The sequence below is a fragment of the Dipodomys spectabilis genome, unplaced genomic scaffold (assembly GCF_019054845.1).
Source record: "Dipodomys spectabilis isolate Male_0828 unplaced genomic scaffold, ASM1905484v1 ptg000054l, whole genome shotgun sequence".
Classification (NCBI taxonomy): domain Eukaryota; kingdom Metazoa; phylum Chordata; class Mammalia; order Rodentia; family Heteromyidae; genus Dipodomys; species Dipodomys spectabilis.
In genome coordinates this window covers 19,933,324-19,958,300 of record NW_024870731.1, presented here as the reverse complement: position 1 = coordinate 19,958,300, position 24,977 = coordinate 19,933,324, and the positions used below count along the sequence as shown (strand labels likewise).

Below are 24,977 nucleotides of genomic sequence, written 5' to 3'. Positions count from 1 at the left end.
ATCAAGGGGTTACCACAAGCATATTCTTTAAGAATTTTGAAGGTAAATGCCTAAATATACAGCTTGGACAGCAGTTGTTATAGGTAAGGGGAAAATGGGAGTAGAAAGCTCCTGTTTATCTTAGTGATACAACAACATGTTGGAAATGAACTTTACAACTTGGGAGGGAGTCAAAGGTGTGGAGAGAAAGTGGGAGAAAAATGAGGGAGGGGTTAACAATATTTGACAAGAAGTGTACTCACTATTTTAAGTATGTAATTTTAACCCCTATGTAGATCACTTTGACAATAAAATTAAATAAAAAAGAAAGCTACTGTTTATCTTAATATCTTAAAATGTTTCACTCTAAAATATGTATATATAACTAACATAAATTTAAAAGTAAAAAAAATCAAAATTAACAAAGCAGTGTTTATCAATACTTAGAAAATTACCACTATCAAAACACAAAACATAAGTACATGTTTCATGCTAGCAACTAGGAAAAGATTCTTAGGGCCAACAATAACACTGGAAGAGAAATCCTAGACTCTTGCTATTTTGCCTGCTATGAGCTTTTTTTTCACTTGTTAGTGGGAGGCCTGAGGATTTCCAGGGATAGGAAAAGACAATGTAGAGAAAAAAGAAATGAATGAGAATTATGGAGAGTGGAAGATGGTTGGATGTGCCAGCAGCTTATTAAGCAAGTATTTCAAAAGAATTTCAATATTATACAATTAGTATGGCTATGCTTATAGGTCCTGGCTAAATGTTAGCCTGCATCAGATCATCAGAGAATAATTCTAGAGGACCAAATAAAGAGAGTGATAATGATACTTTATATGAAGTTAGTTTATCGCCCATTTACTTCAGGATATAAAAAACATGGGTTTGGAGGTGTGACTCAGTTAGTAAGAGCACTAGCCAATGATCAACAGTATCAAGTATCAAGTACAAGTCTTGGTCTCAGACCTAAGAATAAATAAATAAAACAAATGAAAATAGAAATAAAAACATGAATCCAACATCCAGCAACTTGACAAACAAACATGAAAAAAAAACTTTGAAATACATACTTAGTATATTCAAAAGAACAACTAAGAGGCATTTTAGAGAAGATTAGATGTTAAGAGGACATTAAAGAAAGAATTTTAAGCTTTAGATATGTAGAATTTATGATTGTCTTTACATTATTCAACTTTTAGTTAAAAAGGGAAAATAAAAAATATGCATCTTAAGTTGGATGGTATGTTTATAGCTGTTTATTTTTAATCTATTTTATGACTTAAAAAAATAGCTTACATTGTTTTCTATGAATCTATTATAAACTTATTTTATTATAAAAAGACTAAAGTTATTAAAAACAAGTGAGTATTGAAGGAGCCTTTCTGATACAGCAAATATATAGTCATAATATTTTAAAACATGTTCTTTTGTAGTTGAAAAACCGAGGTCGCTGGGTCCATTGGAATGAGCTAATTAAAAGTATTAATTTAGAAGATAAACGTGTCAAGATTCAAGATGTCATAATCCCTACAATGGATACAATTAGATACACATTTCTAATGGATTTGAGTATTACCTATGCAAAGTAAGGCACTCTAGACATGAATTTTAAATGTAACAAATATTTGATGTAATGGAATTGATATGTCACTAATTGCTTTTAGCAAACCAGGTAAGTATTTTTCCTTTTGACAGTACTAAGGTTTGAACTCAGGGCTTCAAGCTTTAGATTACGTCATGCCACCAGACCACTAATAGAAAACTAGAATCCAGGTTTCCTACTGCCTACCCCAAAACTCTTGTCTTCATATTTTGTTGTCCCAGTCTCCTTCTATTTTCTCTTATTTGTAAGAGCAGATAATAATGCAATGTTCCTGTTAAAAGCTATGCATTTGGGCTGGGAAGGTGGCTCAGGGGTAGAGCACTTGCCTTGCATGCCTGAGGCCCTGGGTTCGATTCCTCAGCACCACGTAAGCAAAAAGAAAAAAGCCAGAAGTGGCGCTGTGGCTCAAGTGGTAGAGCGCTAGCCTTGAGCCGAAGAGCTGAGGGACAACGCCCAGGCCCAGAGTTCAGGCCCCATGACTGGACCAAAAAAAAAAAGCTATGCATTTGACTTAAGGGTCAGTATACTGACTGATCATGATTAATATTCTCCCACTGCACTTAGCATTCCCTAATTTAAAATAAAAAATTAAAACTGAAGGAAGTTGAGGTGTAGCTCAAGTGGTAGAGTGCCCACTGTGAGCAAAAAAGCCAAATGAAGAGTGTGAAGTTCTGAGTTCCATCCCCAGGGCCAGAAAAAGAAAATTCAAACTGAAATCAGAAGAATACATTATAAAAAAAATCCTGTTCATATCTAATAACAACGGATGCTGGAGGGCCGAAAGGGAACCCTACTGTACTGTTGGTGGGAGTGTAAAGTTGTTTAACCACTCTGGAAAGCAGTATGGAGGTTCCTCAAAAGACTACACATAGAGCTCTCCCATGACCCAGTAATCCCACTTCTGGGCATTTATCCAAATGATCACAAACAAGGCCATACTAAAGATACCAGCACAACTATGTTTATTGTAGCATTATTCACCATAGCTTAGATATGGAACCAACCCAGATGCATCTCAGTAGATGAATGGATCAAGAAAATGTGGTATACACAAACACACACACACACATACATGGGATTCTGTGCTTCCATCATAAAGAATGACATTGCCCCATTTGTTAGGAAGTGAAAAGACTTGGAAAAGATCATATTAAGTGAAAAGCCAGACCCAAAGAAATATAGTTCCCATGATTTCCCTTATTTGCAATAATTAGTAATCATCTAGGATAGTCTTATCAGATGAGCAGAAGAGCTCAAAAGCTATGAACACATGACCATGTAAGATGATAAGTGAAATGAAACCCAAGATCTGGCCATAAGAAGTTCTTTCTTTGTTGTTGTTGTTTTTAATGTTTTTTTTTTGTTTCTTTTGTATGTACTTTCCCCCCCTGTGGCATATCCCCTGTTGTCACTATACTTGATTTTGGTACCCTGCATCTTGTATATACATTTATCTAATTTTTTGGGGGGGGGTAGGGGAATAACAAAATGTTGAAGCAAGGACACAGGATGACCCATTGCAACAATGATACTCACAAGACACCTTGTTGGAAATGAACTTTACAACTTTGGAAGACGGGGGAGGAATGAGGGAGATAGGAGTGGGAAGAGATAGTAGGAGAAAAACAAGGAGGGTGGGGTAACAATGTTTAACAAGAAACGTACTCATTACCTAACTCATGTAACTGTAACACCTCTGTACAGCATCTTTACAATAAAATAAAAATTAAAAAATCCTCTTCATAAACCTAGACATGCACACAGGTCTGTCCATACCAATTTTCACAATAACATTTTTAGTTATTTTCCTTTTAAAATTTTAGACATAATCTGTCATTTATGCTATTTAAGTAAGTTTACAAAACATGCATTAATGCCATTTTTTATAAGGAATCTGTTTCTGAGTGCCTTTTATGGAACTTATCCTTTTGCATGTGGTACCAGTGATAGAACCCAAGGTCTTGTGCATGCTAAGCTCTCACCACTAAGCTACACCTCCTGCTCTTGGTGTGTTGAGACAGTGTCTTGCTATGTAACTGAGGCTAATTTCTCAAAATACTGCTTTTGCTTCCCAAGTGGTAGGATTATAGGTGTGTACCCACTGTACCCACACTGTTTTGAAAACAGGAAAAATAGGCTTATGAGGAAAATTTTTTATCTTTATTTTGCATGGAAAGTTGCATTTTTTTTACTGTAGAAGCTAATATTAAAAACTTTCTAGTCAGGCATGGTATGTTACTTGGGAAGCTGAGTCAGAAGGATCAGGCCAACCTAGGCAACATAGTTTGAGATACTATATTAGGACTGTTGGGATAAATAACAGCCAAACAAGACATTTGCCAATGTTAATAAATCCCTACTACAGAAATTGTGCTAAAGCTAGTACTTTTAATAAATATGTATATATATATATATATATAGGTATAAAGAAAATCACTTATATTGATTCACATTTATTAAAATATGTCTGGAGCAGGGCATTAGTGGCTCATGCCTGTAATCCTAGCTACTCAGGAGGCTGAGACCTGAGGATCGTGGTTTAAGGCCAGGTTTGGGCAGGAAAGACTGTGAGACTCTTATCTCCAAATAACCACCAGAAAACTGGAAGTGGTGCTGTGGCTCAAGTGGTAGAGAGCTACCCTTGAGCTGAAGAGCTCAGGGCCAACACCCAGGCCCAGAGTTCAAACCCTACGACCGACAAAAAAAAATTTTAAAAAGCAAAACAAAAAACCAGTATTTGGGCAATAGTAGTAGTAGTGATGTTAGGTATTGTAACAAAACAATTGTAGTATTTAAGATGACATTTATGATTTCTGTTGGTAACAAAGACACAAGTACTGTTAAATGTTAATTGATGCATTTTAGCTAAAGCATAGAAAAGATGTAACCTTTTTGTCATTCAAGTTCACAGATTCTTGTTTAAATTCCAAGGATTTTATTAGCATGATTATTATTTAGATCACTTATTTATTAAACTTATTTTAATGATAATGTTCATAAAGTATTATCCTAGAATATGTAGGTGAATTCTTCAAGATCACTCTAGTTCTTAAAGAAATTTAAGTTAGTGTTTATAATTGTATGATAATTAAAATTTTTATATTAGCATAATTTGACATGAGTCCACTTCTACCTAATATAGTACCAGACTTTGTGCTTGTTTTTATGTATTGGGGGATGACAAGTTACCACCCTAAATGAAAGTATTTATTTTTAATGTAGCATTTTTCAAATTTGTATTCCTCAGTGTTTTGTGAACATAAATTTTCCTGTTCCTTCTTAACATGAATAAATTTCACTCAAGAATGACAAATCAAGCTTGAGGCCCTACTATATAAGTAATTTTTTATTTTGTTTTTAGAGAAACACTTTCAATTATTAACTTAATTGGTTTTAAATTGTTATGAACAGTTGTACATAGTTATTAGCTTTATAATTCACTTTCATTAAGTTCTCACATAAATTTTATACTATTCAGGTAACTAAAACATCCTGAACCTATCTACTGCCTTTACCTAATTGTTCTATTCCACATTCTTAACTCCATTTCTCTATATATAAAAAAAGAGATACAAATATACTGTATTTTGAGGAGGCAAACTGACTTATTTTGAAAAGCTAAATATGTTACTTGTCTTATGTCTTTTATATATAGCAACATTAATGTAGTCAATTGATAATATATTAGTATTTAAGTTTGCATTATTAGGCAAAAATGTACGTGTATCATTACTTTAACTAGTTTTTCATGAAGTAGCAGTTATAAGTAAAAAATGTAAAGTTTTTAGATTAAAATGATTTATTTAAATTTTCAACTAAATCCTGCTTCCTTTAGCAAAAACATATTCTGACTTTCTTTTATTTTGAATGACATATTCATTGTTTTCCTAAAGGCCATTGCTTTTTGTGGGTCCAACTGGCACAGGAAAATCAGTGTATGTGAAGGACAAGCTAATGAATCACTTGGAAAAGGATCGGTATTTCCCCTTTTATGTTAATTTCTCTGCACGGACCAGTGCTAATCAGGTTCAGGTTAGTTTAAGTCCAGATACTTGCATCTGTAATTATTATTTGCAGTATTTGATAAAAGTTTAAGATTGTATATTAAATGAGGAACTGTGTAAATTTTCTTTAAATTCAATGGGAATATTTTACTAAACAATACTTATTAAGTTTTGTCTCTTTTTTTGACTTGAGTAGAAGCAACAATTCCTTAACTGGAAAAGAAAAATACACTCTCCTACAGCAGTAGTGGCTTCTTCTGCTTATTGGATCTTTAACAACATGACTGATTGTGTAATTTTCTCTAACAGGAGCCATGCATCCCAAACTTTGCCTCTAGATATAACGAGATGAAACTATTTCATGAAACTTTTTCTAATTGCTGCATTTAGCATCCATGCCCAAATTTATGTCTATCCATTCCCCTACTTCATTTTTGCACTACAGGGGTTCAAACCCAGGGCCTTGCTTGCTAGGCAGTGCTCTACCACTATGCTGCATCCCCCAATCCTTGATACTGATTTAACATAAGCAATCATAATAATAATAAGTCTGTAATATTATTATAGGTAAATATACTATTTTTTCTAATATTTCAGAATATTATTATGGCTAGATTGGATAAAAGGCGCAAAGGAGTTTTTGGACCACCTATGGGAAAGAAATGTGTAATTTTTATAGATGATATGAGTATGCCTGCATTGGAGAAATATGGAGCACAACCTCCTATTGAATTATTACGACAATTTTTTGACTGTGGACATTGGTAAATATTTAAATAAAGTCTTAATAAACCATACCAAAGTAGTCTCTCATTATGCACTTAGTTTTGCAAAGAAAAATATTAAATTTCTGCTTGTAATCCTAGCTACTCAGGAGGCTAATATCTGAGGATTGTGGTTCAAAGCCAACCCTGTCAGGAAAGTTGGTGAGACTCCTCTCTCCAATTTATCACAGAAAAAGCTGTAAGTAGTGCTGGAGCTCAAATGGTAGAGTGCTAGCTTTGAGCAAAAGGAGCTTACGGATAGTGCCCAGGCCCAGGGTTCAAGCCCAGGAGTGGCAACAATAAATAAATAAATAAATAAATAAATTAATAAAATTACCAAATTATTTAGGGAATATAATGATTGCTCAGACTTTCTTATATAGAAAATTTTGGAAGAGTTTTTCTTTTCTTTTTTGTTTTTCTGTGGTACTAGGGACTGAACCCAGGGCCTCTTGGATAAAGACAAGTACTCTACCACTGAGCCACACCACTAGCCAAGAGTTTGTTTTTTCTTAAAGATGAGTCTCATTATGCTGTGCAGGTTGGCCTGAACTTGTGCATTCAAGTGATTCTCTTACTTGAACACCTTCCATAATAGGCTTCTTTCTATATAACAGTATATATACAATTTAGATAGCCTTATGTATAAGGTTATGTATAAGATTTCAAATGAAAAAATATGAAAAAATTATTTTGTTTTTGCATTACTGGGTTATTGAGTGTTCAAAGTAAGACATTTCTAGGAATAAAAAGGGAAAGTTACTGATACTTACTCCAGGACAACAAGAACAAATCAGACTTATCCTAGGTAAAATGGGATGTGTAGTCACTCGACTTATAACCAGTTACAAGTAGGTTGCAGATATATCCTTCTATGCTTCTAGATTTGGAGAAAAGGAATAATAGAATCAAATTGGAAGGAACAGTCTTAGAAGAGAAAGGGAATGTCTGGAGGAAGGGACATTCTGGACACCCAGAATCTGAGAAATAGAATCTGTGGCACTGAAAGGGAAATAGAATTCTTTAAGTAAAATATTGTCTTTTACTTGAAGCATTATCTAAAGTTATTCTTTTACAGAAGCTAAAATCAGATTGAATTTCTAGCGCTATTTATATTTCATTCCATCTTATATTTCTTTAAATTGCTTGCCAGGTATGATCTTAAAGACACAAGTAAGATCACACTTGTTGATATAGAGCTGATGGCTGCCATGGGCCCTCCAGGTGGTGGCAGGAATCCAGTCACTCCTCGTTTCATTCGTCATTTCAATATTTGCACTATTAATTCTTTTAGTGATGAAACTATGGTTCGAATTTTTTCATCAATTATGGCATTCTACCTTAGGACTCATGAGTTTCCTCCAGAGTATTTTTTAATTGGGAACCAAATAGTCAGTGGGACTATGGAGGTAAGCAAATAATACAATGTAAAAACAATATTACGTATTACCCTCATTTGGTCTTTTAAAAAACACGTATTTTTCCTTGGGGTTGGAGGCATGGCTTTGGTCATAGACCACCAGCCAATGTGCTAAAGCAAGGATCAGATACTGAGTTTGAGTCTTGGTCTCAGACAAAAGAAAATATTTTTCCTTTAGCTATCTACTTTGTTCTTCATTATTAGAGAAGCTGTTTAGGTTTGAAAGCAGGAAGATCACAGACTTTGAAATGAGAATCTAACTGGGATTGAGGCTTTTGTGTGTATTTCCTAGCTCTATGATGGAGCAAGTAATTTGACTTTTCAGAGGCTCAAGTTCTCTCTCTCTGACTTTCTCTCTCTCTCTCTTTCTCTCTCTCATTTTAGTATCCCTTTCTCCTCCCCCTCCTACTAACAACTAATAGCTTTGTGGGTTTAATATTTGAATCACACTCATCCCATATAACTCTCTACTCTCTACCTCCCTTATTTATTCTGGTTCATCCCCCAATTAAATAGTCCTGTTCAGAGGCTTCTCCTTCCAACTTATTTTCGGTGTAAATTTTTCACTATCAAAGTAAAAAAAATTTTTTTTTCTGTTGTGGGGCCTGAACTCTGGGCCTGGGCGCTGTCCCTCAACTCTTCAGCGCAAAGCTAGTGCTCTATCACTTGAGCCACTGTGCCACTTACAGCTTTTTCTGCTTATGTGGTTCTGAGGAATTGAACCCAGGGCCTCATGCATGCAAGGCAAGCACTCTACTGCTGAGCCACCTAAAGTAGAAAAGGTATAAGCAAAGAGGTATATACTAGTCACCTCTCCATTACTATAACAAATAAGGAAGGTAATTTACTTAAAGGAGATCTTTATTTTGGCTCATAGTTTCAGTCCATGATTGGCTGACTTCATTGCGGTGGACCTAAGACAAAGCTGAAGCATCAAAGCAGAGGCATGTGATGGAATAGAGCTTCTCAGCTCATTACAACCTCCAAGTAGAGTTACAGGAAGGAAACTGGGACAAGGCATTTCTTTTTGTGTGTGTGTGTGTGTGTGTCAGTCGTGGGGGACAAGGCATTTCTTTAAGGACATGACCTCAATGACCTCCAATTAGGTTCCACTTTTTAGTTTCTATCACCTCCCAATAATGCCAGCATGTTATGTGTCTCTCTAGGGATAATCTATCCATGAGGTCAGAGCTCTTAAGATCCCAATAAGTTCCCCAAAGCCCAATAGTTGGCATCCAAGTCTAACATAAAAGCCTTCAAGGGACATTTCAGACACAACCATAACAAGATAGTACATTAATTCTGATATAGAACAGTGCTTATTTTTATAAAATATAGTAATTTGAGCATTGTTTTGAAAATAGGGGACTTGTGTAGAATGCGATATGGAAAAGAAAAGGATTCTCCCTTTTTTCTTTCTGTCTTTGAAGCATTAGAGTTCCTAGGTGTGGAGTTTGGAACAGAGGATGAATTATAGAACACATGCAAATATAAAGTAATTTTGTTAAGTTTTTATTTGTCGGACTATATTGTACATGTTTAAATTGATTTCCTTAAAGAATATAGTGAATATGGTGAATGTAGTACAAATAAATTTTATTTCCATATTATATCAATTAAGATTGAAGGAAGATAGGGGAGGCTATAGGGAAGGAAGATGATGTATGGGTTTGTTTTTTTTATGCTTAATTTTATTATATCCTATTACATCTATAATAAATTACAATTTATTATGGAGTATAGATGGAATAATATTTAGGAATTTTTCTTTTTTGGTCGGTCGTGGGTATTGAACTCTGGGCCTCGGCCCTGTCCCTCAGCTCTTGAGCTCACGGCTAGCACTCTACCACTTGAGCCACAGCACCACTTCTGGTCTTCTGAGTGGCTTATTGGAGATAAGAGTCTCACAGACTTTCCTGCCTGAGCTGACTTTGAACAGCGATCCTCAGATCTCAGCCTCTTGAGTAGCTAGGATTACAGGCATGAGCCACCGCACCCAGCAATATTTAGGAATTTTAAAATACAATTTTATTGTTAAGGTGTTGATTTTGTTTTGAAGTCAGTAAAAATAGGAAATTATCTTATCCTCCTTGTTTGGAAAACTTCAGAATGAGTTATCTGATTTCACTATTGCAATTTTAACTCCAAGCCATCTTTAGCTCAGGCCATCTTCAAGTGGGACAGTGATTACAAATGGAAAGTAAGCTTGGATACAATCTAAGCTGAGGGATTGTCAAATGCTTCAACTTCATACTGCCTGGTTGAGTGCTATAGACAAAAATAAACATAAATGCTATGTTAGGCATAGTATTTGATATTTTTCCAAGTTGATGTAATCTGATAGGACATAAAAATTTTATATTATTTGTTACACCTTTGCTAATTAAGAGCATTTCATTTTTGCTTTTCTGTATATTTTCATATACAGATATATAAGCGATCTATGGAAAATCTTTTGCCCACTCCCACAAAATCTCATTATACTTTCAACTTGCGTGATTTTTCACGTGTCATCCTGGGTTGCTTACTCATTCAAAGAGATGCTGTGGAGAGCAAGCACACTATGATTCGTCTGTTTGTTCATGAGGTTCTTCGGGTGTTTTATGATCGACTTATTAATGATACTGATCGAAACTGGCTCTTCAACTTAATTAAAACTGTTATAAAGGACAATTTTAAAGAGTCATTTGATGGTGTCTTTTCACATTTGAGGAAAGAGAATGCACCAGTGAGTATATTTATGTATGTATTATGTATGTATTAAAATATGTCTGATTAAAGCAGTAAAACTTCTTGAATTGTATAATAAGCTTGTTGATGCTTGTTATTGAACATACTCTTTCAACTTTTTCATGAATAGGTGTTTATTTTGAGAGGTTTTCAGAGGAACATGTGCAATATAGAAGTTATTTAAAGAATAAAACCTTTTATGATAGTGATACAATAATTGTGATGGTATTAGCCACTAGTAATTTCTTAATAAATGGAGTCACACAAAATGATTCTTTAGTCTTTAGAGAAGAAAACCTCAGCACTTTTATTTTTATTTCATAAAGATATAATTTTAGATATTAACTTCAGGTATTTATATGTTAATTTTAGAAGTATGGTATTTCCCACCTTAATGTTTAAAAGATGTCCTATAATGGATGAACAGATCAAAAAATGTGATAATATATAGTATATGATATCTATGATATATAATAAAATATTATATAATAATTGTGTGTATGTTATCTTTTATATAATGGAATATTATTCATCCATCAGGAAGAATAATATTATGTCATTTTGGGGAATTTGATGGACCTGAAAAAATTTATCATATGTGAATTAAGGCTCAGAAAGACAAAAAGAGCATGTTTTCTCTCACATGTTGAAGTTAGATTCAAAATATAAACATATACAAAACACATACATGGCCATGTGCATATTATACACAATCAAACTGACTTAAGTATGGTATATGCAGGAATGGATTCCAGTGGTGTAATTCCTTGAACGAATTAACCTGAGGCTTAATAAAATGAATACCAAGTAGCTGAAATATGTTTTGTCTGAGAAGAGTGAGACTTAAGGAGAGGGAGCAGAAGAATGCAGAGAGGAATACTGGGCAAATATAGTCATAATTCTCAATGTACATATTGAAAATGAAACTTGAGAGGATGAGTAGGGTTGGAATAGATAGGGAGGAGAATGATCAAAGTTGTGATATTGACCAAGATGCATTGCAGTTTGAAACAAACCTCTTTGTACAATTATTTAAAGATAATAATAAAAAATAAGTTAAATTAAAAGTGAAATATATATTTATGTATGGATATGTATATGTCTAATGATCTTTCCTAACATGGATAAAACAAAATTTTATATATTTTCCTAAATTTATTTTGAAACAGATTTTAGATTTTGTAATCTATCCATTTTTTGTCCTATAGGTATCTGAGGAAGATTTAAGAAATCTCATGTTTGGAGATTTTATGAATCCTGACCTTGAAGGAGATGACAGAACTTACATTGAAATTCCAAATATCCACCATTTTAGTGACGTTGTAGATCAGTGCTTAGATGAGTACAATCAAACTCACAAAACAAGAATGAATCTTGTTGTGTTTAGGTACCTACATTTTTTATATTGGTGCTAGAAATGGCTATTTATGAAAAATTTTAAACATTTTAAATTAAAAGATGTAAAGAAAAATATAATTAACACTCATCATCATAAGAAGATACAAACTACAAGTACCTTTTCTGAAGTCTCTTTTGTAGCTAGGGATTCACTTTGTCCTCCATCATAACCTATAGTACTAAGAAGCAATTCTTATGTTCCTTTGGACTTTCACAATATATATCTTCCCACATTTATATGCACAGTCTTAACTTTGCATGTTTTATTTTAAAAATAAATTTCGTGTATATTTACAGGGTAATAAAAAAGTTATAAATATGTATGTTGTCATGTATAATAAGATTGCTGTTTTCTGGCAGGTATGTCTTAGAACATTTATCAAGAATATGTAGAATTCTAAAGCAATTCGGTGGAAATGCTTTGCTTGTTGGACTTGGAGGAAGTGGTCGTCAATCTTTAACTCGTCTGGCTACATCTATGGCAAAAATGCAGATTTTCCAACCAGAAATTTCAAAAAGCTACGGTGTGAATGAATGGAGAGAGGATCTGAAGGTAAAATTATGAGCAGATTTTGTGTCTGAAATGCTAATAGTACATTCTTTTAAAGGGAGAGCTAACCTGTGTGGTGGTGGTGATAATACTTTTCCATTGTGTGTGCTGCTCCCCATCCTGAGTGCTTTACTTATATGGTTTCATTCTATATGTGTGAGAGTGAAATGCAGCAGGCATAGTTGTCTCTGTGTTTTAGTAATCTGAACACTGAAGCTGAGAGAAGTGACATTCAGTTAAGCAAGTCTTTCTAATGCAAGTTATCCAGCTGCTGCTAATTGCATTTTTTATCTTAGTTTTGGGAGGACTTATTTCAAATAAATATATAATTTCCAGATGGTTAAATATGGACGTCACAGGTTGGCTTAGTAGCAGAGTGAATAATACACAGAATGTACAAAGTCCTGGGATAGATACTTAGCACCTAAAAAATGTACTTCATGATTACAATAATGAAGATATCATGAATGTTTTAATAGTTTGTTCAGAGCTTTGTTCTTTTCTCAGCAACCAAGAGAATAGTGCAATGCACATTTACTGCTTAATGCTTATGTTGTGGTGATCTGTGTTTTTTTGTTTGTTTGTTTGTTTGTTTTGGGGGGGGGGGGTCCGGTCGTGGGGCCTGAACTCTGGGCCTGGGCGCTGTCCCTCAGCCCTTCAGCTCAAGGCTAGTGCTCTACCACTTGAGCCACAGCGCCACTTCTGGCTTTTTTTTTCCTGCTTATGTGGTGCTGAGGAATTGAACCCAGGGCCTCATGCATGCAAGGCAAGCGCTCTACCACTGAGCCACCTTCCCAGCCCTGTTGTTGTTTTTTTTTTTTTTTGGGTCCAGTCATGGGGCCTGAACTCTGGGCCTGGGCGCTGTCCCTCAGCTCTTCAGCTCAAGGCTAGCGCTCTACCACTTGAGCCATAGTGCCACTTCCAGCTTTTTTCTTTTTGCTTATGTGGTGCTGAGGAATCGAACCCAGGGCCTCTGGCATGCAAGGCAAGCGCTCTACCACTGAGCCACCTTCCCAGCCCTGTTTTTTTTTTTAAATAGAGAATTCTAAAAGAGAAATAATGGAGTAGAAAAGAAAGAAGGGTCTGCTGGTCTTCCACTTTCATGGGTCCTTCCCACTAAATTTTTGTATTCTAAAAATTAACATAGAAAAATGGTAGAACCCCAGCCAATGCAAAAAATGTCCACAGAGATGGAAGAAGAAAAAATACATACATACATACATATATATATATATATATATATATATATATATATACATATATTTCACTCACACCTTAGAGGAAAAATCATTCATTTAGTTACAATCAAAAAACAGATTCAAGAAGCAGCATATTTTCTGTACTACTTATTAGAAGAACATAGACTTTGAAGTCAGACATATTTAGTCTTAATTTCTGTCTTGTATTATTTGTTAACACTGTTGTCTTGGGCTTCTTACTAAATTTTTGTGCTGTAGTTGTTCCTAAAAACATACTCATCTTTTCTAGGTTATTTAACTTGTTGGAAAATCATGGTTCCTACTATATTCCTATTTTTTTATTTCTATGTTTTAATAATTTGAGTGTTCTCTCTCATTTTCTTAATCTACCTGAGGTTTTGTCAATGCTGTTGATTTTTTTTAAATCTTTATTGATTTTTTTTCTGTTCTGTATTCTCTATTTTATTTATCTCTATTCTTACCTTTTTAATTTTTCTATTTTGCTAATTTTAGGCTTTGTCCTTATTTTTGTAGTTCCTTGAAAATATATAGTTGTTGTTGATTTGAGATCTTTTTTTTCTTTCTGAATTTAAGCAAAAACAAGTTAAGAGGAACAGTGTCTTTTAGCTTACCTTAATTGAGTGTGTGTATGTGTGTGTGTTGTGTTTGCGCGCGCGCTGATATTGGGGTTTGAATTTAGGACCTTGTGCTCTCCCTTGGCTTTATTGCTCAAAGCTGGTGTTCTACCACTTGAGCACAGCTCCACTTCCAGCATTTTAGCGTTTAATTGGAGATGTCTCACAGCCTTTCCTGCTCTGGAACCATGATCCTCTGATCTTAGCCTCCTGAGTATCTAGGATTACAAGCATAAACCATTGACCATTTGGTTTATATCTATATTTTACTTAATTGTAAGTATATAAAACTTAATTTTTAATTTTGTCTGCATTTAACAGTCTGCTCCAAAGTTCCTGAAATTTTATGAGTCACTACTATCTAACAAAGATTTACAAATAAGTTCTAGCATACTACTGACTTCATAGCTTTATTTTGGTTACAATTTGCAATAACAAAGAAAAAAATGGACAAAAAACTAGCTCAAGCTATTTTAAACAAGGTTACATATAACCTTGACTGAATTTAGGAGCTAAAATTATATCCTTAGAAATTATTCTTTCTAGCTCTGTCTGTTGGTCCATTTCTGTAGTCCTAGCTATTCAGATGGCCAAGATCTGAAGAATAGCAGTTCAAGACCAGATTAGGTAGATATGTTTGCTAGGCATCTCCAAAATAACCAGCAAAAGTCACTGCTGGAGGGATGGCCCAAGTGTAAGAGCATGAAGCCTCAAGTTCAAACAAAATTTCTTTCTTTGGCCCTGCTGTTCTCCATTTGTCTTTTATCTCCAGAAGACATATTCCATAAGGGAACATATGGTCCCAGTAATTTAGATTACAGCCTTTAGAGTCCTCCATTTCAGAATGAGCATTTTTTCAAGTCCATCTGAGTGAACTATCAGTGTAAATGGGTACTGCTTGAATCTTCGTTTGAATCAATGGTTATTTAGGGAAACTGACTAGTTTGGATTGTCTACCTACAAGATGAGAAAAGTGAAGACTGATTGACACACCTACAAGAACCAAATGCCCTTAAATAGATATGTTGTTAAAAGAATAAGAAAGGGATGGAAAACAAAACCAACAGATATCTACCACATTCTGCTTACAAGTATATTTTTATTTTAAGGCTCTTTTGAGAAATGTGGGCGTGAAAGGCCAGAAGACAGTCTTTCTAATTACAGACACTCAGATTAAGGAGGAGGCTTTTCTAGAAGATGTTGATAGTGTGCTCAATACTGGAGAAGTTCCTAACATTTTTGCAGCAGATGAAAAGCAAGAAGTGATGGAGGTAAATGCTTTTGGGAGAATGCTTGTCTCAGCATAATTATCTTATCTTGAAACCTTTTTCCCACTCTTTAGGATTAAATATAGTTTATGGAATTAAAACTTAAAAATGTATTAGTGTAACACAAGATTTTTTGGTTAATTTTAATTTTTTCCAGTATAGTTATGAGGCAGAATTTTAATTTTACAATTCCTAACTTCATAAATGTTTTACTTGTCATGGTTTTAACATGGTTTATTAATAGAGTTTAGAATCTTAAATTGATACTAGAAAGTATGGCTTGAGGATAGGAGGAAGATAAATATGACTTTAATGTCTCTTAACTAACCTTATGGCTTCTTATTACTCATTTTAAAGATTTAAATAAAACAAGTTATCTAACAGTACTGTTACATGAAAGCCAAGCATTGTGATCTACTGGCCAAACTTTTAAAATATTATTTTATTGTTATTATTAAGATGTTGCACAGAGGGCTTACCACAAATTTATAAAATCATATAGCACCTATGTGTCAGAAATCAAATAATTTGATCCTAATTTCTAAAATGTTTCCATACAAGATCTCTTGTAATAGTGATTTCTTCCTTCCTCATTTACCATTGCTACTTGCATCCATAGAATTTGTCACTTACACCTGGATGTTTCATTCTTAGTCTCCAGAGATAACATTTGGATTGAAGTACATTCAACCTGGAATATTAGACAGTCTGCTTTTGTCCTCTAAGTAACATGAGCATAATACTCTCCCACAAAGAATTGTTCTGAGCTTTGGGAATCAATACAATGCACATTTATGTAGTGTTAGAAACTTAGAAAGCCCCAAGTGAGTATAGAACTAGTTCCTGGCATGGAGTGGGGGAAGGATAAAAGAAAACAAAATGAAATACAGATTCTTTGCTTTTTTTGTAGGAGATGTCAGGACTTTAGAAGGCTGATGATGAAACAGTGATTCTCCCAATTCATAGGAGAAATTTACCCTCTCTATCTCCATTTAGAGTCACCTTTGGAAAGTGGCGTTTCCTAAGCTCTGCCAGGTCTTCCTGCTCACTTTAGCTGTTACCTGTCTTTTCTTCTTATCATTTTGCTTCTAAACTTTTCCATAACTTTATCTTTTCTATTTCACACTTTTTCTATTTCATATTTTAAATACAGCTATGTTTTTAATGGTTGGCCATTCTATTGATATGAAAACAAAAATGTTCAAGACATTTATAGGGGAATGATAAAATTTCATGTTTTAGCATCTCAGATCTTATTATCAGCAAATCTATTTTTATTTACATGGTTTTACTTTCCGATATTCTCTAGGGTGTTCGCCCAGTAGCTCAGGCTGGCAGTAAGCATGATGAACTCAGTCCTTTAGCCTTGTTTGCTTTCTTTGTGAATCGGTGCAAGGATAATCTTCACATTGTAGTAGCCTTCAGCCCCATTGGAGATGCCTTTCGAAATCGATTGAGACAGTTCCCATCACTCATCAATTGCTGTACTATTGACTGGTTTCAGGTTTGTAATTTATGGGGGGATGCTAACTCTTGGAATTTTACTGAAATCTTATTCAAGATTAACATACAAGTAGGGCTCAGCACTAGGAGCTAATAAGACAAGATGTTCACCAAAAGAAGCTTATACACTGGAAGACACAAAAGATATTTAGCAGCCAAATTATATAAAAGAGCCATAATGTTGACATGTAAAAGTTATTTATATGAAAACACCAAATTTCTGAGATATTCTGAAGATGAATTAGTTGAAAGAAGGGCATATAAGGAACCATAAAAGAGCATATATATATATATATGCCATTCATAATGAGATTAATGATTTCTGATACTGAAAATTTGTTTGATTTCCCTTCATCTATTTATTATCAATTTTATGCTTAAAAGTATTTTTGCCCTTATTATATATGTATGTCTATATATGATACATATTTGGAGCTAAAAAGAGACTTATTAGAAGAATTGGCTCACATGATAACAGGGGCAACAAGTCTCAAGATCTGCGGTCAGCAAGCAGGAGACCCGAGAGCCAATTATGTAGTTCTGCTCTAAAAACAATCAGGCTTACGGTTCAGAAAAACTAATATTTCACCCAAAGTCTGAAGTCAGCAATAAATCAGCAGCAGCTTAAAACTGAGAAAAGGAATTCTCCCTCATTTGGAAGAGTCTCAATATTTTTTGTTTTATACTGGTCTTCTATTGCTTGGATATCCTCTGTTGACACTGAAGAGGATAATGTACATTACTTAGTCTTTTGATTTAAATTTTAGGCTCATGTGAAAATACCCTCACAGAGAAGGTGAAATTGATTGGAATATAGTGTTAACATGCATGGAAGTGCAACAGTGAACTCCTTCCCCTGCCTGTAAAACTGATAGGCAAATAAATAAAAAGAAAAACAAAAAAATACCCTCACAGAAACATTCAGAATAATGTTGGAACAATTTCTGGGTACCTCATGGTCTGGTCAAGTTGACATGTAATGTTAATCATCCTAAGGGAGTGAACCATGGTTCACTATGGGAAGTTAAAGGGAAGAAGATTCATTCTAACTAGAGGAAACATCAAGTTAAGAGGCCCCGAGGCAGGAACATGCTTGGCATATTCTAGAAAAGCAAAAGAAATGTTTTATTGATGTTGAAAATCCTATACAGGAAGAAAATTTTGACCAGTACGGTGGGGCACATCTCGAATCCCATCACTCAAAAAGTTATAGCAGGATTATCAAGAGTTTGAGACCAGCCTATCTCAGCAAAACAAAACAACAAATAAAGCAATTTTGGGGTAGAAGGGGCAGCACAAGAAGTCAAGCTTTGGAAATACTTTTTACAGTACAGAGGGGCCTTTGGAAATTTTAATGGGAATTGTGAGTGACTATTAGTAAAAAAAAAAATAAACACATTGGATTTTTTTTGTTAATATGTAAAATTTGGGGTTGTGGGTATATACCTCAGTGGAAGTATGCTTGCTTAACAGATAAGGGGCTGTGGGTTCTATCCTCTGTAACACACACACACACACACACACACACACACACACACACACACACACACACACACACACACACACACACTCACACACAGTTCTGAAGTTAAGCACAGTAGAGCTTTTATGGCTTAAAAAAGTCATCTGGATCCTAAGTTCTTTTTGCTTTACTATGCTTGGTAAGTGATTTCTAACTTTAAAGTAAACTTATGGTGCTTAAGATGGCTGCTAGAGTTACAGTTCTCGCAACTTTATTCCAGAAAAGACAAAGAAGAATGAAAGTAGGGTAAAAGGCACACAAGCCAGTTCTATGTAACTCACTGAAGGTCTCTATCAAAGTTCCACCCAACAACTGCTATTCTCAATTACAATGGAGTCTAGGAAATATCTTTTAGTTGGACATGTTACTATTGAGAATAAAACTGGAGTCTTAAGGAAAAAGGGGCTAATAGACTTTGAATAGACAACTAGCATCTTCTGCCACTGACATGCTAACATTTACAATGCCTAATAGTAGAAGAGTTGAAAAAGCAGTGTAATATATCTTTGATATATAAAATATTATTGACCATTTACATCCTATAATCCTTATTTTAACTTTAGTGTATAAAATGCCTCTGTAGCCTAATAAACATTATAAGCTCAATCCTTCTAATTCTGTTTTGCTCATTTAAGTTCTAATTTTCTTGACTCCAACCTCTTTTCAGATAGGAAGGCATTTAATTTGTACATTTGAATTGGGGCTACTCATCTTGAATTTCTTTAATTTTTTTAAAAATTGTTATTACAAAGGTGATCAACAGAGGGGTTACAATTACATTAGTCAGGTAATAAGTAAATTTCGTTTTGGACAGTGTCACTCCTTCCATTGCTCTTTCCCAGAAATTTTATAACTTTTATTTTTCTTATTTTTAGCCATGGCCTGAAGATGCTCTTGAACTTGTAGCTGTAAAATTCTTAGAAACATTGGAGCTTACTGAAGTTGAGCGACGTGAGATAGTTCCAGTCTGTAAGCACTTTCATACCTCTGTAATGAATCTTTCAGACAGGTTAGTAGTAATCAATTTTGAAATAACATGAATGACTTGTATTTTAAAGCATCTCTTCTTTTAAAGTCCAGAGGCTTAACATTTTATTATGTTTTTGAAAATTTTCTGAACATTTAATTGTTAACATACTCCAGCTTCAAGTAATAGAAAGCTACTTTGTCTAGATTTAACAAAAGGAAACCTTTATTATAAAGATCCAGGATATTTCACAAACTCAAGATAAAATACTCCTGGATCTCAAAAGTTACTGGAAGCAGGAGTTTGAAGGCAGTGTGCTACAGTCTGCAGAATTTCTCTGAGATATCATTTTCGCTATGTAGATGTATAGTAGTCTGGTACTTGTGGCTTTATGCCATTCAACCAACACGTAACATATTTGTATGAGGAATGACACATGCTCACAGTTCTATCTGTAGCCCTCTTTCCAACTCTGTGTGTATACATTACAGGCTTGGATCCTTTACAAGGTTAGCTCCTTGTGACTTATTAAACATGTAAAAAATAGAGCCTGTATCTTTTTTTTTTTTGTGCTGTAGTTCATCTTTTATATACATCTTCATTGGTTTGTGCTTTTAAGTTGATCATTTTTACTTGATATTTTTTGGCAGGAAATTAGAATATGGTTATATGTAGAAACATATAAATAAAAATAAATATATAAAATGTAACATTTGTTCTTAAAGGTTGTGTTAATGCTGTGTTGCTTTCCCCTACTTATCATAAGGCGCTACCTACCTCTCCTTTAGGTTCTTGGAAGAGTTAGGTCGACATAACTATGTTACTGCTACTTCTTATCTTGAACTAATTGGCTCATTTCGACAACTTTTGACTAAGAAGCGGCAAGCTGTCATGGGAGCAAAACAACGATATGTAACTGGACTTGACAAATTAGCCTTTGCCGAGTCTCAGGTAAATTGAATGACTTGCTCAAAATGTTTTTGAGAAATTCGTTAAGTTGCCTATACTACAGAGACTTAATTTGATTTAAAAAAATAATTTTGAGGGCATTTGGAAAAATGTAAGAAGTCTGATGAGTTTTATTGTAACAGCTGTTAAATACAACATTTAGTTTGGGATTATTAAAAAAATTTTTTTGGCAGTACTCAAGTTTGAACTCAGGGTTTTTGCACTTGCTTTCATTGCTCTGGTTATTTTATTTTAAAAAATATTTGTGCTGATACTGGAGCTTGAACCCAGGGACTTGAGCTCTTACTGGGTTTTCTTGCTTAGTACTGGTGCTCTACCACTTGAGCCACTTGGTGGTAATTTGGAGATAAAAGTCTTTTCTGCTCAATCTGGCTTTGAACTTTAATCCTCTGGGTCTCAGCCTCCTGAACAGATAGCATTACAGGTATGAATATTATTGCCAAGAAACATTGGTTATTTTTGAGACAAGTTTCTTTCTTTCTTTTTTTCTGTCCAGGCCAGCCTGGACCATGATCATTTTATTTACACACTTACTATATATATGCAATGACAGGTGCATGCTGCCCACCCTCAGCTTTTTTTTCTGACATGAGGATGCATGAATATTTTTTTTACACAGTCTAGCCCAGATTTGTGACTCTCCTGATCTCAGCCTCCTGCACAGCTGGGATGACAAGTGAGCCATTGCATCAGGTTATTGGTTGAAATGAGATCTCAGAAATTTTTTTGCCTGTGTTGGCCTCAAACTATGATTCTTTTCATCTTAGCCTCCTCAGTAGCTAGGACTACTGGCATGAACCATTAGTACCTTGCCATTGTTAGAGTTAGTTCCATATAAGTAAGAGAGGCTTTCTTTTTCATTTTTGCATTGTATACTGTGTACATGGTATAGTGGGAACACTTGAGCTGCTGCTTTCTTTTCTGGTTGCATTTCCTTCATGACCCTGGCATTTTCTACTGCAGTGAGATATACTACATACTGTTTCAAGGAAGAGAAAAGTTTGTGTGGGAAAAAAAAGCTGGATTTACTCTCTTGGTTTTATCATGCAAAAAATTGGGGAAAAAAGTTGAGTTTTCTGCCCCATTTCTTTATGTGTTATTCCAGTATCTATGGTAACAAGGGACATTTAATGTCAAACTGTCTGTTTAGGTTGGTGAAATGCAATTGGAGCTTGTTGAGTTACAGCCCAAGTTGGAAGAGGCTAGAATTGAAAATGCACGAATGATGCAGGTATGTTTGCATTGATATCAAAAGAAAATTACAGTTTGTAAAATTAGTCTTGAAATCAAGTCATAATTTTTTCAGTCATTAGAGCCGAAGGACATTAACTTTTTCTATTGATGGACTATCTCATGGTGTTCCATGTGAATTCTGTCATTTTTGAAAGGAAGTTCCAAGCCAATTTCTACATTAGGTCACACATATTCATGTTTCTCCTAATTTTATCTTACTCCTTACTATCCTTTAGAATTACCTGTTGGATTCCCTAATTCTCAAATATTTTTTTTTGTCTCTAGGATTAAGAAAGCAATAGGTTACTTGAGGAATTGTTCTTTTTTTTTTTTTTTTTTTGAGTCTGGTTGTGGGGCCTGAATTCTGGGCCTGGACGCTGTCCCTCAGCAGTTCAGCTCAAGGCTAATGCTCTATCACTTGACCCACAGTGCCACTTCTGGCTTTTTTCTTTTTTCTTATGTGGTGCTGAGGAATCAAACCCAGGGCCTCAGGCATGCAAGGCAAGCACTCTACCACTGAGCCACCTTCTCAGCCCCGACCGAGTACATTTCTTTTCTTTTTTTTTGGGGGGGGGGTTTGAGGAATTGTTCTAACTTTAAAAAACAATCTTCTTTTTTTAGGTTATTGAGATAGAATCTGCACAAGTGGAAGCGAAAAGAAAGTTTGTGAAATTAGATGAAGAAATAGCCAGTGGGAAGGCTGAGGAAGCCCAAGCTCTGAAAAATGAGTGCGAAAGTGACCTCGCAGAGGCAATTCCAGCCTTGGAAGCAGCTCTGTCAGCACTGGATACACTTAAGGCAAGTGTGGGAATTAGCCATCTTGAGTATCATCAACAAAGTGAAACTATGGACAAGTCTGGTTCATTAGCTGTGGTTCTATTTCAGTGTGTGGTAGCATATTGTTTTTGTCAAATGAAACTTGTCCAGGTAAGACAAGACTATTGAAGCCCTCAAATTCCATCACTTTGGCTCATTAATCTTAGGTTCCCTTTTCATTGAAAGGCTGTTGCTTCTACCCTTCCTGGTATACAATACTTTATTGTATGAGTTAAGGTTCAATTCAGAACAGAGTTGACTCTGGTATTAGCAAACTAGAAAATTTATAAATGGATTACAGGATTATTGGAAGAGATACAGAAATAAGTCTTAAATAGGTACCAGTGGCTCATGCCTGTACTCTTAGCTACTTAGAAGGCTGAAATCTAGAAGATAGCAGTTTGATGTCAACTTGGACAGAAAAGTTTGCTAGATTCCATCTCCAAAATAAGCAGCAAAAAGCAGGGCTGGAGGCATAGCTTGAATGATTGAGCAGCAGCCTAGCAAGCATGAGGCCCTGAGTTCAAACCACCAGTATCATCTATCTTCACTCCAAAGGAAGTAGATCCTAGACTGAGTCGATAGGAAATGCAAACTTTGCCACCTAGTCCAGTTGCAGAAATTGTGCACCAGAGAAGCTTTCCCTCTGAGAAGCCATCCTACAGAGCCACACTGCCTCTACTAGAATCCATATAAGCAAAATGGAAGCCTTACACCCTAACACTTTTTCCATATACTGTCCAAATTCTAGTACCACTCAAGTGATCTGATCATGTAAACTAATTCCCACCCCGAGTTGTTAGTGTAGGAAAGCTAAGTTGTTAGCTTTTCAGCATCTGTACCATTGTAAAAAATATCAATAAAGTACTGAAATGAGTAATAAGTGAGCCTATCATATCAGTCATGATAAAATATACCTTTTGAGAAATTAACAATGCAAAGAAAATATTACAGTTTCAAATTAAAAGGGATACTTTTTATTCTCCAACATTACTTTTAAAACTCGTTACTTAAAAAAATAAACTCTTCTGAAGATGTCTTGTTTTCTTTTGATTTAGCCAGGTGATATTACAATTGTAAAATCAATGAAGAATCCTCCATCTGGTGTTAAACTAGTTATGGCTGCTGTTTGTGTCATGAAAGATATAAAACCAGAGAGAATTACAGATCCTTCAGGAACTGGAGGCAAGGTAATAACTGGACACATATTTAAATTATGCTTATGAAAATACAGAACTTGTTTGTAGCAACTATTATTAAATTACATATTAAACATACTCAAGCTGAGGAAGAAACACTACCTTTCTAATTGAACAGATTCAGAATTATCTGTAAACAATGACAACAAAACCTACCACATTACATATGTATAGGTAGTAGAGTGTTATAAAAATGTGGTTCCAGTTGCTTCTATATTCTTGCTCCTTTCCCATCCATGTAGGACCACAGACATGGTGAGATAAACAAAACATCCAAACTGAGATACTTGTACTTTGTAGCTAAAGTCCTGGAGAATGTGACATATACAGGTGTCACATGTAGGTGTTGTTTCTGAGCTTTCAAAAAAGTTCTGTACTTTGTAGCTAAGATCCTTGAGAATGTGACACAAAGTCCATAGATGTTGTTCTTGAGCTTTCAAAAAGTTCTACTTAGTTAAGAAAGCAGTATTGTGAGATTGTTTAAAATCTTGTGCTCTCAGGAGGCTGAGATTTGAGAACTGTGGTTTGACGTCAGCTGAGCAGACAAATCCAAGATTCTCTTATTTCCGATTAGCTGGAAACAGAGGGATGGCTCAAGTGGTGGAGTGTCTGCATGAGTGAAAAAGCCAAGGAAGATCTAAAGGCCTGGAGTTGAAGCACACACACATGCACGTATACACATACATGTGCACACACACACACGCGCACGCACGCGCATGCGTGCGCACACACACACACACACACACACAGAGTCTTGTGCTCTGGATCCAGAATGTTTGTATTCAAAATCATGACCCCATTAACAGTGTGCTCTTGCACAGGTGCTTTAATTAGATGGGTTCTATATTAAGAGGATAATCATAGCTCCTTCACAATGCTAATGTGAGTATTAGATTAGTTAATATATATCTGGCTCTTTGTACAAAGGCTTATGAACAATAAACTCAAAAATGTTAGTTGTTATTATAATTGTCATTTAAGGATATATACCTTATAAAGGAGGACATAGTGCCCATCCTAAATTGAGTTAACAAATTTTTCTCTTTTAAAAGAACAAAATTTATTATCTGCATACAAAAATATTTGCATATCAAACAACTAAAATTTAAAAAAGAAAAAGTGAAAAATGCTCTGCTAAAGACATGTAGTCTATTCAGAATTATCCTTCTGAAAAATACATTTTTTCAATAGTTATCAGACTTGTTTTCAGAG

General features: G+C 34.9%; 1 protein-coding gene across 1 annotated transcript in view; it reads left to right on the top strand.

Annotated features, from left to right (window-relative positions):
• Positions 1 to 24,977, top strand: part of Dnah12 (dynein axonemal heavy chain 12) — a 159,757-nt gene that overhangs the window by 65,447 nt on the left and 69,333 nt on the right. The window contains exons 37-50 of the mRNA XM_042679922.1: positions 1,419 to 1,570; positions 5,482 to 5,620; positions 6,190 to 6,356; positions 7,510 to 7,765; positions 10,205 to 10,504; positions 11,715 to 11,893; positions 12,265 to 12,457; positions 15,398 to 15,559; positions 16,866 to 17,060; positions 19,457 to 19,590; positions 20,337 to 20,499; positions 21,668 to 21,748; positions 22,372 to 22,548; positions 23,625 to 23,756. Coding sequence (XP_042535856.1) covers positions 1,419 to 1,570; positions 5,482 to 5,620; positions 6,190 to 6,356; positions 7,510 to 7,765; positions 10,205 to 10,504; positions 11,715 to 11,893; positions 12,265 to 12,457; positions 15,398 to 15,559; positions 16,866 to 17,060; positions 19,457 to 19,590; positions 20,337 to 20,499; positions 21,668 to 21,748; positions 22,372 to 22,548; positions 23,625 to 23,756 — 2,430 coding nt within the window. The remainder of the gene's footprint in view (positions 1 to 1,418; positions 1,571 to 5,481; positions 5,621 to 6,189; positions 6,357 to 7,509; positions 7,766 to 10,204; positions 10,505 to 11,714; positions 11,894 to 12,264; positions 12,458 to 15,397; positions 15,560 to 16,865; positions 17,061 to 19,456; positions 19,591 to 20,336; positions 20,500 to 21,667; positions 21,749 to 22,371; positions 22,549 to 23,624; positions 23,757 to 24,977) is intronic.